This window comes from Camelus ferus, chromosome 1 (assembly GCF_009834535.1).
Source record: "Camelus ferus isolate YT-003-E chromosome 1, BCGSAC_Cfer_1.0, whole genome shotgun sequence".
In the NCBI taxonomy this organism is placed as follows: domain Eukaryota; kingdom Metazoa; phylum Chordata; class Mammalia; order Artiodactyla; family Camelidae; genus Camelus; species Camelus ferus.
Window position 1 is genome coordinate 49,966,370 of NC_045696.1, and position 19,499 is coordinate 49,985,868.

The 19,499-nt window shown below is 35.6% G+C and overlaps 1 protein-coding gene across 1 annotated transcript in view; it reads right to left on the reverse strand.

Moving 5' to 3' along the window:
* Window positions 1–4,576: 4,576 nt before the first annotated feature.
* The window catches only part of SLC9C1 (solute carrier family 9 member C1), a 64,013-nt gene continuing 49,090 nt past the window's right edge, over window positions 4,577–19,499 (reverse strand). Inside the window, exons 22-29 of the mRNA XM_014568464.2 lie at window positions 14,811–14,936; window positions 13,575–13,673; window positions 12,880–13,053; window positions 10,289–10,420; window positions 9,969–10,154; window positions 8,351–8,474; window positions 7,699–7,748; window positions 4,577–5,336 (exon numbers count right to left, since the gene is read on the reverse strand). Coding sequence (XP_014423950.1) covers window positions 5,256–5,336; window positions 7,699–7,748; window positions 8,351–8,474; window positions 9,969–10,154; window positions 10,289–10,420; window positions 12,880–13,053; window positions 13,575–13,673; window positions 14,811–14,936 — 972 coding nt within the window. The 3' untranslated portion in view covers window positions 4,577–5,255. The remainder of the gene's footprint in view (window positions 5,337–7,698; window positions 7,749–8,350; window positions 8,475–9,968; window positions 10,155–10,288; window positions 10,421–12,879; window positions 13,054–13,574; window positions 13,674–14,810; window positions 14,937–19,499) is intronic.

The window sequence follows — 19,499 nt, forward strand, 5'->3', positions numbered from 1 at the left end:
GTAGTACTGAGACATCTCCCTGAGTGTGATTTTCTAATTCTTTACTCCGTGGTCCAGAATGTGAGTCGATTAGGAGTCCTGGCTAGTGTCAGAGAGTTATGTGTTTGAAAACTATGACTGTTAATGGCTGATATTCCTCATTAGGGAGTATTTGGCTTTAAAAAGGAAGTAGCAACACAGTTCCAAGACCTCTTTAAGTGGACTTTGGGACTGGGGATTTTGCTTTCTGGGGATATGTCTTCTTGAGAGCAATAATAAAACAGAAGGTTGTTTTTAATGGGAAGGGGACTGTTTGGAAACAAAAATGGGAATTTGTTCAGCTCATTAAGAGGACTCTTAAGGTATGTACTGGGGATACATTAATTATGTATACATTAATAAATTAATGTATAATATAACATAATATTAATAGATTAATATTAATAGATTAATGACGTACCGGGCAGGTGGATGGCATAACACTTCCCTGTCATTGTTTGGGCCGTTGTGTGGGAATGAATGGCTCTTGGGAAGAAAGATCCTTCAGCTGCAAAGTTTCCTGTTTTTCATCAGTAAGGCTAACATAGAATATAGATTATGTAACTAGAGGGGAAAAAAATACAAACGAGGTTTAAGCACTGTAAAAGTTAAAAGCTAAATTTAAAAAATCCCAGTGGTCAAGGGACCAAGGAAAATCTTTTATCTAAAAATGTTAAAGGCAGAGTGTTCTGGGCCTTGTAAGCAATAAGTAACTTCCCCTGAAGAGTAAATGAAAGTGAGCTCCAAGCGCCCTCCTCAGGCCAAAGGCTGAGCAACACCTTCCTTCCTGTGAAGGCAGCATCCTGGGCACCCAGTCACAGTACCCTGCTGACGACGGTGGGGATGCAAGGTGCTGGGATTATTTCACATCTCAGTGCCTTGTTCAGGCTTCTTTCCCCACGTGGAAGTGTTTAGGCTCGAGGACACAGACCTAGTCGAACACTGACAATGACTAACGTTTGAGGAGTGTATCCTTCTCTTCTCCAATGGCTTAGATTTCCAAAATAAAATCTAAAGAAGTTTAAAAGCATTGTAAATTATTCTGAATGCGCTTGGGAGATTTGGGTCTCAGTGTCGTCACGTCTAGCTGTGACTTGGAATAATTTACCTGAATTCTTTAAGCTCCATTACTTTGTTTAAAACGGGGTGGTAATAGTACCTACCTCCTAAAATTCGTGTACTGATTGCCCAAGCTAAAATGAGGGCAACGCCCCCTGCAGAGGTCTGGTGCGCACTAAGCTCGCTGTCACTGACGGAGGGCACGTCTTCCCCTCTCGGTGTCCAGACTGAGGGCTTCACTCTCCGTTGCCTTAACGCCCCGTTGCCTTATCACCACCTCCTTGTCTGTTCTGCTGAGGTGTAGTAACTTATCAGGTTGATAGATTTGGAAGCAGAACCTGGATATTCTCTGTCCAACCCCTTCTTGATTTCTTTTGGAAGTGAGCTTGCCCTTAGACATCTACTTTCTGCTGGTCTCAGTTATGCACTCAGTGAATGGTAAATGCCTGCAGTGGTCAATCTGTCCAAATTTGGGGGTCAGAAGGGGACCACGTGCTCTATGTCACCTCAGTTACTAATAAAGGTGTGTGTATTTGCGGCGGGGTGGGGGCGGGGGCCGAGGGCAAGGGTTGGAGGTGTCTTAGGCTCTAACTGCTTTCATCCTTTGTTTTCATCCTTAATTTTCAATCGGTTCAGAAACCAGGAGAGGAAGGGTGTTCATTAATAAGATTCTTCAGACACTAAAACAGCTTTCATGTAATTATCACTGGGGGGGAAAAAAGCAAAAACAACCAGTTGGGGTTAGTCTTGTACAGAAGCGATAGTTTGGTTCAATTTACCCAACAGCAGTTGACCAGACTGTCTTCTCCACAAGCACATTTTGTGAACAGAGTCTCCCCACTCAGCTTCTGAAAACGTGCCCACCACCAGGTGTGGCAAGAACAAAATTTGGAACAGCATTTCCCAACCCCTGCGTGGAAGCACGATCCTGAAGACATATATTTAAATTTTTATTAATTCTTCAGATACTGGAGGGATATATGGTAAAATAGCTAATCTTAGGGTTGGTTTTCAAATCTTTGCTTGCCTCTCACTAGCTGTGAGATTTCTGGCAAGTTACACTCACTCTTTCAGTTCACTCATTTGTAAATTGGAAATAATAATACCTTCCTTGTATGGTTGCCATGAAGTTTAAATATATTCATAACTGTATAGCATTTGTTTTACACTAGCATACAGAAAGCACTCAGTAACTTTTCACTGTTAAGGTTATTTGTAAAAATTACATGCTGGGCATTGTGCTCATGGTTATAAATGTAATGGTGAACAAAGTGGATACTGGAAGTTTCATTTAGGACAGAGTTACATGGTTTAGCCTAAATCCGTTTCCATTCACTACTGTTTGAACTCACTGAGTGCTTCCAAGAGGAGTGAAGTGTAATGAAAGGCAAAAATCAATCCTTGGTTCAAGAGCAACATTTTAACTACATTTTAATAACATTTTATTTTTCATAAAGTGAATCAAAACATTTTTGCTCTAAGAATAATATGCAAACTGTCTAAGTGGCATAAGCTTATTTTCTGGCTCTAAAACTAAAACTTAAAGATTTTCTGATATTTTAGATACTTTAAATAATAGATGTTTTAAATCAAGGAAATTTTGCAAAAAACGTATTTTAAATGGAATGGTGGCAAGGACCAAATTTCTTTCCCTGTGGCACCGAGAATATCCACACAAGATTCGACTTGAAGTTGCTCCCTCTTGAGGGGGGGAAATGTGTTTCAAAAACAGGAGGCGTCTCAAGACAGCAGTGCCAATACGTGTGTTAGTCTTCAGAACAGTCTTGTCAACCATTCCTGGAAAGGAGAAGGGAAAAAACAAAGGAAAAAAAAAAACAAAACCTTTGGAATCTTTCAATGTTGATCCACAACCCAGAATAGGATGTACTAGAGGGTCAGTTTCATTCCCATGAGAAACATCTTTTGATCATTATTGATGAGGCCAAGGAATAAAGTTGAGCAGGTGAGTGTGAATCACTCGTCATAAAGCGGTGGCAGCGTGATTTAAACTGAGAGCCCAAATCCAAGAAACCAGGGGAGTCTGTGGAACTGGTCAGGGCTAGATTATGGATTTTCAGGAGGAAGGTTTCCCATTGTGGGAATAACTGCCTGGAGTCATTATCACTCACTGATTCAAGCGCTGGCTGTTACCACTCCTTTTCCTAGCACTGTGAATTAAATCATGCTTGATAGTTTTATGATCATATTTTTTCACTATAAAAGTAACAAAACCACTTAAGATAAGAGCAGTAAACAAAACCATCCCCAATCTCACCTTCTAACATACAATTGCATCATTTGGATTTATCTTTTCTGGCCTTGTTTCATGCTAAAAAATTTGTTTGTGCAATTTTGCCTACCTCTTTTATATTGGACTACTTAACCATTTTATTTTTTTGCATATTCCTAAAATCTTTGTAATATAATTAACATAATTTAAGTTGTGCTTATCCTTCTTTGTATTTTATTTTTTAATTGAAGTAGAGTTGATTTACAATGTTGTGTTACTTTCTGGTGTACAGCAAAGTGATTCAGTTATACTTATACACACAAGTATATTCTTTTTCATATTCTTTTCCATTATGGTTTATTACAGGATATTGAATATGGTTCCCTGTTCTATATAGTAGGACCTTGCTGTTTATCTGTTTTATGTGTAGTAATTTGTATCTGCTAATCCCAAACTTTTAATTTATCCCTCCCCCACCCCCTTTCCCTTTCCAACCAGTCTTTTTAATGGTTGTATGATATTCCTTGTGCAGATGCTCTGTAGTGAAATTTTACACTTTCTTATTGTTGAACACTTGGACGTTTAAAAAGTTTTGCTACTAGAAATAGTAGTGTAACTAGACATTTTGTACATATATCTACTTGAATACTTTGAATTACTCTCTTTAGATTAATTCTCAGAAGAAAAATCACTGAATTGTATGTGAGCATTTTTATGACTTTTGTTACAAATTACTTTTGCTTGTCTACCAGCAAAATATGAGAAAACAAGTTTCACTCTATTTTCATCTATTTCAAAGGAAATAAACTTTACCATTGAATAAAATTGCTCATTTAAGAAAGCAAATGTTGATACTTTATGTTGTCTAATTTTGTTGTTTAAAATTCTCTCCATGTACTGGTTATTGCCTTGTCTCTGAATGGCTGTTCATAAGTCTACCTGTTGGAATCACAGTGTTTTCCTAGGCATTATGTATACATCTTTCCCATGTAAAGATATTCATTGTGTTGCAAGTAATTTTTGTAAATAATTTTTTTCATGGTGTATTGTTAGCCGTTAAATCTATTTTTAAATATGATCTTTATCATAGGAAGTGGCATGCAAGAGCTAACATTTTTGAAATGGAGATAAAATAATTTCAAAGTATACTGTATATATGTATTTACATGCAATATAATGTGTATGTGCAGTTGAACTGTAATAAGTCTACATAAGAAAACTGAAAAAGGAAAAAAAAGAAATAAAACAATTTATCTGAAGGTCATTTTTAAACCCAGGGATATGTTTAATGTAATATAGAGCCATATAAAGCACATATATACACAAATATTTCCCCATAGACACCACATTTTGAATAGCCAATAGCCAGACCGGTCTAGTCATTGTTCCTCAAAAGTCTCGCTCTCTTGTGTCTTCTGTTCTGAACATCTGCTTCCTTTCTCTACAAAGTCTTTGTTTATGCTCGGTCTCTACCTGTTTCTCTTTTAAATTCATTTAGCTTCAGTTGGCACTATTCATAGTGTATCTTGTATTGTTATTTAATTGTCTTCTGGTATGTTTTGTCTCCTTAAGCAGAACATACGCTCTTGAAAATGAAGTCATAGCTTATGGCCTGTTTCTATCTTCCACAAGACATGGCAGCCTGAAAAATGACTTGCCGAATTAGGAGCAATCAGTGTTGCATTCGAGATTAAGTAACAGAATATGGAGAAAAAACCATGAGAGTATAAAGTTTTCAGAAATCTAGATAAAGGAATCTTATTCTAAAGTTAAGTCTCCAAATTAGAGTTTAGAACTAGTGTCATTAGAAGGATCAGCTGGCTCATGGAAAGTGGGATAATGCACGCTATCACACAAAGGACAAAGAAACTTCTGGCTTCAGTCTGCATCTCCAAGGACAGGCGTGCTCCTGATCATGTCGGGGAAACTGAGGCAGTTTACCAGACTTTCATTCAGGTTTATTCTGGAGGTTTTCATAGATGTTCATCTCCTCCTTGGTAATATCAGTTGATTCTCTGAGATGTTGATTCTAGAATTTGAGATAGGAGACAGGAGTCAAAGAGCGAGACTCTTAATAAGATTTATAAAACAGGGCTGGTATTGAATCTGGTCTGTAGAGCAGGGGACCAAGAACTGGGACTTCTGGCAGTGGAGACACTGCGTGCTCCATCCTGGGGACCAGAACCTTCGTAAGGGGCTGCTCGATGTTGTGAAAGGCTTTTTCACTGTGTAAAGGTAAAGCCACAATTCTGCAGTGGTGGTGGGGGAATGGTTTGAGGGGAGTGGGAAGGGAGCCAGCCCACCAACACAGCTAGGACCTGACATCAGGGAGGAAAAGCATCTACTAAGTAACACAATTGGTTGTCTCACTAGCAGATGTTTCTACCATTTAATGGACTGTCTCTCACTTCCACACTGCTTCCTCTACATTAACAATCACCATGCAATCTTTTTTTTTTTTTAATTAAGAAAAAGCAGCATTTTAGGGGAATATGTACTGGAAGAGCATTAGCTTACCTGGCTCCTCCCTCTATTCCCCCAAATAGGCTATTCAGATGAATCCTACAGGTCTGGCAGCCTGCCAGGGCTGAGGAGACGGTGGCCTAATTGGTGAGTTTTAGAAGCCATCTAATGTGTTATCTTAAATGTCATTCTCATCATTTTTTTTCTGGTTGTTTTTTAATTGTAATTTCCTTTGTTATTTCCTAGTCTTCAGCAGCCACTGCTAGAATTAGAGGTGGTGACTGTATATATTTTTTTTAGAAAATTAATATGGGGAGAGTAAGAGAAGTTTGGAGAAGTAGTTTACAATGGTAAGGAGGGGTCAGCAGAGAGTAATGGACATTATATGCATGTATTGCTTGTTATATGCCAAATGCAGCATGTATCTTTAATCCCCACAGCAGCACCATATGAGACAGGGATTGTTACATCCCTGTTTTACAGACAGGGAAACTGATGCTTAGGCGGGATGAGAAATGCATCCAAGGTCACACAGCTAATACGTGATGGAACCAGGAGGCAAGCCAGAGAGTCTCATGCTGGAGCCCTTGCTTTTAGCCCCTGTGCTATTGGGTCAGGAGTTCCAGGCAAGAAGCAACAACCAGGGAAGATTTGGGGAAAGCTTCCCCAGGAAGACTCCAAAGTTCTTAGGGAGGAAGTCCACTTCCTGCTTTCATGCAGGATGGGAACTTGTGTATTAAAGACAAGTGTTGGCCTCTTGAAGGCCTGAGAACCTGGACACATTTGACTTAAAGACAAACATGAGAAAAACACCTTTAGCGTCCGCCACAGAACCGATAATCACCTTTTATTCAACATACACTTGTGAGGAGAGGTTTGGGGGAGAGGGACCATGTGTTTTGAGTTTTGTGCCTACTGTTAGTAGAGCAAATGGACGTGGTTAATGTAGACATTTTTAACAATCAAATATACAATTTTCTGGCTTGTGTATTGGTAGCAGATATTTCTCAGATTCTGGGTATTATAATCAGCATCTCCCGCAGGAATACAAACAGCTTGGCAAAGACTAGAATCAAAAGTAAATTCTCTACCCTACCTGAAGCTTCCTAAAATCCAGTCTACAGACAGGCTCAGGTAGAAGTAATGAGGTACAGTTGTCCCTAGGTATCCGCAGGGGATTGGTCCCAGGACCCCTTGTGAAAACCCAAATCCTCAGATGCTCAAGTCCCTTATGTAAAATGGGAATGGGTTCCACGTTCTAGAATTTGGAAAGTCAATTGTACTTTCACTCTATTTCTCTTTGTCCCAGTGTCAATTCCATGGCCTGATAGTGTTTTATAACTTGGGATCTTGCTACAAAGTTGGCCCAGGATTTTAAAGATTCCTACATCCCCAAACGACCTATCCAAGTTCACCATGGACCATGGAATTAATCAATATTTGTGGGGCTTTCTGCATAACTTGAGTTAGCCTGGGGTAGGCTAGATTAGAGCATTTTTTTTATTGAGCTCCTGCTTTGTGACAGGCATTGTGAATACCAGGGCAAACCACCTGCAAATCGGAAGATCCTAAATGCGTAGCTGAGGTGGCAGTAACGTATTCAGATCAAAGTTTGAGCACAAGTGGAGAAGGGCTCTCTACACTGTGACCGTACGCACCCTGGTGGGGCCTGGTTGCTAATGTAATTCAAGAATATTCTGGCATCTCCTGAACTTTATTTTTCTTTGTAATTTCTCTGACATTAACCTAAAAATATAAATACAGTTTCCACTGTACCGTGTGCTGGAGGAAAGCGTTCATATCAAAATCTATAAAATAATTAGCAGGTGAACTCCTTCAGAGCAAGAGAAACGCACTGGTAGTTTGCATAAATTCCAGAGACCCTTTTACCCAAAATAAAACTTTTCAGAAGACTGCTTTAAGTTTACCTGAGTACTTATTTCATCTTGAGAGCGTTCTTCATCTGTTCTGCCTGCAGCTGGTTCAGAAAAGACTGTGTTAGGTCAAGCAATGAAACAAAGGACCGCATCAATTAGTCCAACCATCAAATTCAAACAGGTTCGGATCACTTAGGCCCAGGGCCTGTGATGTGAAGTGGTGGAAATTTCAATTGGTAAGAAGTAGGGTCACTTTTTAGAAAGAGATTAAAAGTCTTTTATTTTAAGGATTGGGTAACAAATATGCAGAAAGTTTGGAAAGTAGAGAGACAATATCATGTATTGTCCCAACATCCCCCAAATACTTTTATATTAATATGCATTGAGAGTGCCAGGCCCATTGGTAAGTAATGAGGATACATGAGAAAGCAAACGAGTTACGATCCATGCTTTCTTGGAGCAGAAGGACCAGCAAACATACAAACAAACAAACAAAATAATGCAAGATGGAAAATACAGAATAATTTGTAACTACGACTGAGATGTTATCAGTCTTAATTCACACATTGAATGTCAAATATGGCAGTTAAAAGGATTCCTCAGTACTCTAGACTGAGTGCATGTAAGTTTCCAAATACAAATATGACTATTTTATGAAGGGAAAGTAAGTTCACAGTTACTCAGAGAAGTGTCACTCACATACCTGAGGTTGTTGAACGAGATGGTTTTTGTGACGGTATATCTTTTCTAGTCTTCCATCTGAATCTTTTCACATCAATTGAAGTTTGAACAATCATTACCTTTGTGAAATCTTCAGTGCCTTGTATCTGAAAGGTGACAGATTACAAGCTAATTTCTGAGTAAATCCCATACAATTTAAAATGTCTTTCTAGTAAGCTACTATCTCAGGCCCTTTCTAAATATTAATAAATAGAAAATATTAATGCATATTAGATACATATCTTTAAATACCTGGATATGTTGGTTTTGTGAAAGTCAACATTCTATATGCTTTCACTGACTTTTAAATATCTTGCTCATTTTTCTGACAACTGGGAAAAGTGTTCAAGAGTTAATCAACAAAAACCCTTTAAAATATCACCCAGAGAGTTTTTCTTTGTGGCAAAAAGAAAGTTTAAAAATCAATGGATTTCAAGAAATCCTCTGACCTCATGGCCATTTTCGGTATGCTTTGAATTACATTGGTACCCAGATCCACAGCGAGCAGGGCTTTATGCCCAGGGCAGGGGACATGTTTGGGCAGATTTGGGTTGCCTTGAGAATCTCTTGCTTGACCAACTAAATTCCCAACCAGCACCCCTAACTGAGGTCTGTTGTTATGGTTTCAAGAATAGAGGTAAGGAATAATTAGGAATAATGTTTCGCTTCTTCTCACTGAACGTCACATTGGTGCCGGTGGCGTCCACTTAGAAAACTTTCTTGTGACTGTTCTCACCTCAGGAGTCCTCTTATCCCCACCTCAAATCTACTTTTTAAGTACTTCTATCAAAGCTGTAAATGTTTATCAATCTATGTATGTGTGTGTATATATATATTTTCACTTAGTTGAGAGATTTTTGAGGGCAAGTCCCAAGTCTCATTTGTCTTGACCACTTTAGCATCTAGCACTGTTCTGTCATGTATCAGTTGCTTAAAAGAATATGTGCCTTATTTAATTGACTAAGTCCCTCTTCCAATTTACTTTCTGTAGCTCTATTTCATATGTTCCCTGATTCCTCCTGACAAGTGCCTCTCTTACTCTACCCCAACAGACACAAACACACACACACACAAGCATGCATATATACCGTCTTCCTCCTTCCCAGGGCACAGCTTCTCATTTTGATTGGAAGTGCAACTTAACAGCTTAAATACGAGAAGTCCTTCACTTTCACATTCTCTTTCAAAGTAGCTGGGGAAATACTACTGGGACTCACTTCAGCATGGAGCTGGCAGAACCTTGTTAGAGTACTGTTCATATGGTCCAGAGAGATGGTGATCCTTCTGCAATATGTACATGAACTTAATAGGCCCTCTTTTACTATTTACAACTGCATCCAAATCTAACTGTGGCCAAAATGTATAACTTAGCTTGCTTCATTGACATTGAACACGAATAGCTTGGTGTTTGGGCTACCCAGTGCCAAAGCAATCAGTGGACTTGAGGTGCATATGCTGTGTGTGTGGTGTGTGTGTGTGTTTATGGAGTGGTAGGAGAAAAGGAGAGAATGAGAAGGTGGAAAAGTGATGATTTGCTAATATTAACACATTGTTGGAAAAATGGCACATTGACCTGAAGACATGAACCAATGTTTCTTTACCTGATGGCATGTTATAGGAATTAAGAAAGGAGCCTTATAAGTTTTTCGTAACTGACAATCTTCTACAGCTCCATGGATGAGGATGACATAAATTACAGTTTCATCATAGATATCAGTTTTGGTGCACTTTGGTATATCTCTTACATAAATGTTATGGAGTTTTAACTGCATCTTGTAATTCCAATCCTACAAGAAAAACAATTTCATAATCTATTGTTCATTATAAAATTTAAAATAAATTCCTAAATAGTTAATTTCTGACAATACTTCAGGGCAGTTTCATTCAGAGAGAAGGACAATTTTACGTAAATACCTCTTACCTCATAAGATAAATGCTCTCTGATTTTTTTGGCAGTAATAGAAAGTCCAATTTTTAGCCACATTTTATATTCAATGTGAGGACAGAGTTGTTCAAAAGCTTCATACAAGTGATTTCTGGCAATAAAACATGTCTGGAAGAGAGAAGATATCAATTTAATATTTCATTCTGTGCACCTGTGATTTAAGGGAACAAGATTTCTCACTTACATTTGTAATATTAAAACTAAGAATTTAAGTGATATAGATTCATATTATTGCCTGGAAACCTAACAATATGTGCATATTTAATAAATACTCGTGTGATCTTGTCATACACTAAATTTAAAAGGCCACATGATCCAATGAGACGTTCTTTATCATTCTTGGCGGTTCTGAAAAAATTAGGAAGCAAAGTATCAAAATCATTTAACCTTTCAAACTAGAGACATAATTATTTCTAAAAACATATCAGGGGAGCAAACATTTTGGTCAATACTAAAATACTGATATTAACAGTGAACAGACTATTGGCTGTTGGGAATAAGCTCCTATACATTCACAAGCCATGGTGTATGTTGGCTTTTATTTCTCTTGGGTAGGAATCTGACAGGGATTTCTGGTAATATGGGAAGTGAGTGTGTAACTTTATAAGAAACTGCCTATCTGTTTTCAGAAGAGGTTGTAATATTTGACACTTTAACTAGTCATATATGAGTTTCAGTTGCTTCACATCCTTACTAATACCTGGTTTTCAGTCTTTTTGTTTTTAGCCAATGTAGTAGGTGGGTAGTGACACCTTATCATGAGTTTAATTTGCATTTCTCTGAGAGCTAAAGATATTAAGAATCTTCTTCATGTGCTTGTTGGCCATGTGTATATTCTTTTGTGAAGCATCTGCTCAAATCCTTTGCCTAATTTTTAAAATGGAAGCACAGTTGATTTACAGTATCATATTAGTTTCAGGTGTACAATATAGTAAACCAGAATTTTTATAGATTATACTACATTTAAAGTTATTATAAATATGGACTCTTCCCTGTGCTATATAATATAAATTTGTAGCGTATTTATTTTACACATAGTAGTTTGTACCTCTTAATCCCCTACTCCTATCATGTCCCACCCTATTCCTTCTCCCCAATGGTAACTACTTTGTTTTCTAAAGCTTTGAGTCTGTTTATGTTTTGTTACATTCCTTTATTTAATTTTTTAGATTCCACATTTAAGTGATAACATATAGCATTTGTCTTTCTCTGTCTGAATTATTTCACTAAACATAATACCCTCCAGGTCCATTCATTTTGCTGCAAATGGCTGAATTTCATTATTTTTTATGACCAAGTAATATGCTCCCCACACACACGTACATATATCTGTGTTTTTCCTGGTTTCTTCCTGTAATTGATTTCTAGTTTTTTATCATTGTGCTTAGAAAAAAAAGCTTGATATAATTTCTATCCCCTTAAATTTGTTGAGACTTCTTTTATGGCCTAGTATGTGATCTATCATGGAGAACATTCCATGTGCACTTGAAAAGAAATGTCTTCTACTGTTACTGAATGGAATGTTCTACAGATATCTATTAAGTCTAACTGGTCTAATGTGTCGTTCAAGACCACTGTATCCTTATTGATTTTCTGTCTAGATGATACATCCTTTGATGTAAATGGGGTGTTAAAAGTCTCCTATTATTATTGTATTGTCAGTTTCTCCCTTTATATATGTTAATATTTGCTTTACATATTTAGGTGTTCCTTATATTAAGTGCATGCATGTTAAAAATGTTCTATCCTCTTCTTGTATTGATCCTTTTATAATTATATAATTTCTTTGTCTTTTGTTATAGTCTCTGTTTTAAAGTCTACTTTGTCTGATATGAGTGTTGCTACCACAGCTTTCTTGTCATTTCTTTTTACATGAAATATTTACCTCCATTCTCACTTTCAGTCTATGTGTGCCTTTAGCTCTGAAGTGTGTCTTTTGTAAGCAGCGTAAAAATGGGGTTTGTTTTTTATCCAATCAGCCTTTCATCCAATCTTTTTTGTGTGTAGGGGGAGGAGGTAATTAGGTTTACTTATTTATTTATTTTCAGAGCAGGTACTGGGAATTGAACCCAGGACCTTGTGTATGCTAAGCATGTGCTCTACCATTTGAGTTATACCCTCACCCAACCCTATGTCTTTTGATTGGAGCATTTAGTACCATGAAATTTAAAATGACTATTGATAATTATGTACTTATTGTCATTTTGTTACTTGTTTTCTGCTTATTTTTGTAATTCTTCTTTGTTCCTTTTTTCTTTTTGTTTCTTCCTTTGTGGTTTGATGATTTTCTTTAATAGTGGACTGGTGTTCCTTTATTTTTAGTTTTTGTGTATCTATCATAGGTTTTTAATTTGATCAAGTAGTATGCCACATACACACATACACACAAATATGTACATATATCTGTGTTATCCTGGTTACTATGGTAACAAAATGACAATAAGTACATACAGTTTTTGTAACTTATCACTAGACTGTAAACATATACAAGCACAGAAATAACCTTAAATTTGGTCCTAGATATTTAACAAGATTCAACAGTAAGTCGTAAAGAGATGTTTTCTGACCTCCACTACAGTTTTGCAGGTGGCAGAATATTTCATAGGTTCATTAGTCAAGCAGTTTAGCTCTCCTATTATTGCCCCACTGATCACAAAGTCTGTGTAAGTTATCTGATAATCTTTCTCCTCTGACTCCCAGATTATTTGGTCAATTCCCAAACCTGGCTTTGATCTTTGAAGCTGTTCAGGGACAAAGAAAGAAAAATAATACATATACCAGTTAATTTATCAAAACTATCTGATTTATGGCATTTTCTCCTTTGGTTTTAACAATTTTAATATTGACATACTGTTTTGAGAACAGGTATTACTCATACCTTTTAAGGTATATTTATTAAATAAGCAATGACTTAGAAACAAAGCACTCTTAAATACTCTTAAATACTCTGAGCTTTCTGGTTCCACCTACTCAGAATGGCTAAATGCTCAACTCAAACATGAGATAAATAACAATTTATATTATAATTTTCCATCTTAATGATGATCCTTTTGAGGTTTCTTGTTATCTACAGGAAGGTATGGCTTAAAAGGTAGTGGGTGGTGTTATCCATTATGTCTGAGGAAGAAAACTGTTGTTTGGATGGTAGCTGCTGTCCTAAAAAAGGAACAATGGAGTTCTTAACATTGAAAGATATTTTTCTCAGTCATATGATGTTTTTAACTAACGCTCACAAGTGCATTTATAAATAACTCTGCCTTACCTTCACCATGCCTGAAATAATTATATAAATTCCTTGGGGCTCATCATCTTCTTCAAATATATTATTTCCACAGTCATATGTTATAATTCTGGCTCTTTCCTACAAATATCACCAAATACATAAGCTACAAATATTTTAGCAATGATTGGAGTTTACATTTTAATAAAAGTTTTACACTTTTAAAGTAAATACTACTCAAAAAGATCTGAGATACTGTGTTAGCAATAAATTTGTAATAGAAGATAGGAATTGTGGCTAATAAAGAGAAGAAGGTGGATATTCATGGGTATGTACAATTTCAGATGGGGTATTTATGCATAGATTAGGAAACAGTCTAATCTACGAATAAGAATGTAATGGAAGGATGAAAATATTTCATTTGGATGAAAAATAATTAGGACAGATGAAAGCTAATGGTACATATATGTCTTATACATACCCATGCTCTGAACTGATGAAGTAAATAAAAAATTTATTCATTCAAAATATTTTAAGTAGGGGAAAAATATAATCGTTCTTTTGGTACTAGCTAGATATAGAAAAAGATGTTATTATAACAGGTGAGACTCATTTATTTGTTCACCCTCTAAACGTTTATTGAGTACCCACTATGTGAGATGCAACATTGTAGGGGCTGAGTATTCAAAAGCTGAAAGAGGTGAAAAATAGAGTAGGGGAGAGAGATATAAAGATAATAATTGTAATGTAATGTAATTATGCTATAATAAAGGTATATATGGAGACAATGGTGACACCTTTGGTCCTCCAAACTCAGGATGGACCACAGGATGGTCTTCTACTGGTGGGGTGTTTGACTCCAAAGCCTGCTTTTCTGAGTAGCTTTGGGGGGGCTATTTCCAGAGAAGGAATAGCAGAGAAAGTTTTGGGGGAAAAGAAGTGAAAGCAAAGGGCACTTCAAGATAAGTAAATAGCACTCACAGAGGAATGGACTTAGAAAACAGCATATAGTGCCTGGGGCACCATGAGTGGTTTAGTGTAAATAGAGTATGGGGCATATGACATATGGGCGACAGAAGGTAAAGATGGAGGGGTAGGAGGAGGCAGATTGTGGGAGAACTTGGCATGCCATTCAAAGAGATTTTGATTTTATCCTATAGGCAATAAAGGGTATTTAAAGAATTTAAAAGTGAAGAATATTGTGATTAAATCTTTATTTTTAAAAAGATCATTTGTTGGTACATTAAAGATGGTATTACTAAGAAATAAAAATATTACCTGAATAAAGCTTATGTAGTCTTGGTCTTTATCTAGCCACGGAACATGATGGAGTGCCTCATCAACAGTAATCGGTTTGTATATAGGTTGAAGATCAAGTATCTCTCTTTTTCTGGCTGTTATTAACTAAAACCACAACATTTAAGAAAGGAGATGAAGAAAACCGGTGTTCACAGAATGTTTAAAATAATTATGGCTTTGTACTATTTCTTCTCCTTGTTCTTCTGAGATTTTTGTTATTCATGGAAACCTCTAACCTCTTCTGTTACAGCATTTTCCTGTTATCATTATTCTGAACTTTTAAAAGTAAACCTTTTTACCAAAGTATAGGAAATATACAAAAGAGTGCACAAATCATAAATGTCCACTGAAGGAACATTTACAACATGAAAACATCGCCCAGATGTAACCAGTGCTCGGATTAAAAAATAAAAATTTATAGCACCCTAGAATCCTCCCTTATGTTCTCTTCTAATCATTACTTCTTCCCCAAATTAATCACTCTTCTATTACCACACTTTAGCTTTGTGTGGTTTTGAGCTTTATCTGCATGAAATCAAAGAGTATGTACTTATCTGTGTTTGGTTTCATTTGCTCAACATTATGTTTCTGAGATTCATCTATGATGTTGCAAGGAGCAAATATTCATTCATTTCATTTTCACTGTTGTTTAGTATTATGTTTTATGAATACTCTACAGTTTTATTTATCTGTTGTGGATTGAGATTGGATTGCTCTAGTTTTGGAATTTTGTAATGCTGCTGGAAGTATTTGCTGTACATATGTACACATTTCTGTTGTATATATGGTTATATAATCTAATTTCTGGGTCTTAAGATATGTATGTGTTCAAGTTTAGTAGAGTCTGCCAAACAATTTTTCCAAAGTAATTGCATCAATTTATACTCCCATTCTAATAATGTTCCATGTGTTCCACATCATTGCCTACACTTGGTATTGTCTGGTTGTTTGTTTTTTTTAAACTTAGGTATTATGGTGGTTGTGTATTGGTATTTTCATTTTGGTTTTAATTTGCATTAAGCTTTTGACAATGATATTGGCACCTTTTCTTACGTTTATTGGCTATTAGAACATCCTCTGTTGTGAAGTGCCTGCTCAAGTCTTTTGCTGATTTTTAAAAAAAAAATGAATTTTCTGTCTTGTTCTTATTGATTTATAAGAGATTTTTACATATTCTGGACATGAGAACTTTGTTGGATATATTTATTTTGATAATATTCTCTACCTTTTTGTGGATTGTCTTTTCATTACCTTAATTTTCTAATAAAAAGAAATTATCAATTTTAATGTTATTTAAATCCACTTTTCTGTTCTGTTCAAGAAATCTTTGCTTAAGCCAATTATAAAAATTTTTATTTTACCTTCTAGAAGCTTATTGTTTTAATTAGGTCTATTTATGTTCTATTTATTATTGTATTATTTAATTATTTTTTATTTTGGTGGGGGGAGGTAACTAGGTTTATTTATTTTTAGGGGAGATACTAGGGATTGAACCCAGGACCTCATGAATGCTAAGTAAGCGCTCTACCACTTGAGCTATATCCTCCCCTCTAGAAGCTTATTGTTTTACCTTTGTACTATCCATCTGGTGTGTGGTGTAAGAGTTCAGATTCACAAATGAGATAGGTGTAAGTACTCTTAACGTGGAAAAAATAAACTATTGAGACAAAATTAAGACCTAATAAAGTGAAGAGCTATGTTAATAGATTGGATCAATATCACAAAGATGTCAATTTTCTCTAAATAGGTGTACAGGCTTACTGGAATCCCATCAGAAATTTCAGGAGGTTATGAGTAGAAACTGACAAGATGACTCTAAAATTTATTTGAAAATACAAAATGCCAAAACTAGTCAAAATAATCTTGAACAAAGAATAAACACCAAAGCTGGAAGATATACACAGTGAGATATGAAGATTTATTATTAAATTTCAGTATAAGACAGTATGATATACATTGAAAAAGTTTCAATGATAGATAAGTAGAAGAATGAAACAAAAAGAGTCCAGAAACTCATCAGCATATACACAGTCAGTTTATGACAATGGCTCCACTGTGGTGTAAGGGGGGTAGGATGGCCTTTTCTATTCTCCCTTATGGAGAGGGTGTGGAGAAAAAGGAACCCTCCTACACTGTTGATGAGAATGTAGATTGTTGCAGCCACTATGGAGAATAGTATGGAGATTCATTAAAACACTAAAAATAGAGTTACCACATGATCCAGCAATCCCACTCCGGGGCATATATCCAGAGAAAACTCCAATTCGAAAAGATACATGCACCCCAATGTTCATAGCAGCACTATTTACAATAGCCAAGATATGGAAGCAACCTAAATGTCCATCGACAATGAATGGATAAAGAAGATGTATATATACAATGGAATACTACTCAGACATAAAAAAGAATGAAATAATGCCATTTGCAACAACATGGATGGACCTAGAGATTATCATATTAAGTTAGAGAAAGATAAACATCATATGATATCACTTATATATGGAATCTAAGAAAAAAATGATACAAATGGACTTATTTACACAACAGAAATAGACTAACAGACATAGAAAACAACCTTATGGTTACCCAAAGGGAAAGTAAGAGGGTGGGGAAGGAATAAATTAGGATCTTGGGATTGACACATACACACTACTATATATAAAATAAGATAAACAACCAGTTCCCAGGCTATATAGTTCCTGTATAGCCTAGGAACTATATTCACTATCTTGCAATGTATAATGGAAAAGAATATGAAATACATATACATATATATATATATAGTGCTGAATCAATCTTTGCTGTACACCTGAAACTAACAGATTGTAAATCAACAATACTTCAATTTAAAAAAATCAAAGTTGATCATATTATACATATTGTTTTATAAATTACTTCTTCCCTACTAACGATATATCTTGGTGAATATTTCTGTGTCAGTACATACAGATTTTTCTTATGTAATACTATTTTGTACATAATGTTCATTTGTGTGGATTATCACAATTTACATAATCATTCCAATTTATGGTCATACTAGGTCGTTCCTAGTATATGTTTGAACATATATCTTTGTTTACATTTGAATATTTACACATTTATACATGTGTAATTGCTGGTTTTAAAGGTATGTAGTTTAAAAATTATCATTTGTTAAATTGCCCTCCAGAATCACTGTATTCATTTGCATTTTTTTCTGCCATATTTAAGTCTGACACTTTCTCATTACCTCATTACCATTGAACATTGTCAGTTTTTTCTATTATTGCTAATTTCATGGACAAAATATAGCATTTGTTAATACTTTAGTTTCTTTATCTTTGGTTACTAGAGATATTAAATATCTTTTCAATCACATTGGCAAATTTTCTTCTCACATCGTGAAATGCCTGTTTTGTATTCTTTTCTCATTTTCTATAGCATTCTTTGTCCTTTTCTCATCGTTTTGTGAGAACTTTTTAGGTATTATTGCTATCACTACTGTGTAATTTTTGTTGCAAATACCTTCAAAGCTGTGCCTTGCTTCTTAACTTGTTTGTAATATATTTCAACATATAAGGTTTTAAATTGTATTCAGTAGTATCTACTAATCTTTCCTCTGTTGGTATCTGGGTTTTGTGAATGGTTTACCGAAACTTTTCACACATCAGGAATGCAAAGATATTCTTTATATTTGATTATGATATTTGCATAATTTTTCATGTTTAAATCTGGAAGATTTTCCTTCTCTATGTGTTGTGAGATACGACCCCAAAGTTGTTTTTTTCCATATGAATCTTGAATGTCTCAGCATCACTTATTGAATTATCTATAGCTTTTCCTAATTTGCAATACCACCTTACTGTATACTGGATCACTATGTATATTTAGGTCTGCTACTGAACTTGTCTGTGCCATTTACGTATTATTTTCTAATTCTATTTAATTCCACATTATTTGATTATTATGGATTTATAGCATATTTTACTATCTAGTAGGGTAACTACTGCTCACTGTTTCTTTTTCCCATTTCTTCACTTCTGATAAAATACACAAAATACAAAATTTACTATCTTAACCATATTTAAGTGTACAGTTCACTGGTATTAAGTACATTCATATTGTACAACCATCAGCACTATTCATTTTCAGAACTCTTTTTATCTTGCAAAACTGAAATTCCTCACCCATTAAACAATAATTCCCCATTCTCTGCACCCCCCCACCCCCAGCTTCTGGAAATCACCATCTACTTCCTATCTTTAAGATTTTGACTGCTCTAAGTACCTCATATAAATGGGATCGTACAGTATTTACCTTTTCATAACTGTCTTATTTCACTTAGCAGAATGTTCTCAAGGTTCATCCATGTTTTAAGTATATGTCAGATTTTTTTCTGCCTTTTTAAGGTTGAATAATATTCCATTGGAAGCCCATACCACATTTTGCTTATCCATTCATCCATCGATGGACACTTGTATTGCTTTCTTGTTTTAGCTATTGTGAACAATGCTGCTATGAATATGGTGTACAAATTTCTCTTTGAGAGCCTTCTTTCAATTTTTTAATATATATTCTCAGAAGTGGAATTACCAGATCTTATGGTAATTCTATTTTTAATTTTTGAGGAAGCACCACACTGTGTTCCACAGTGGCTATACCACTTTTCATTCCCACCAGCGTAAGGTT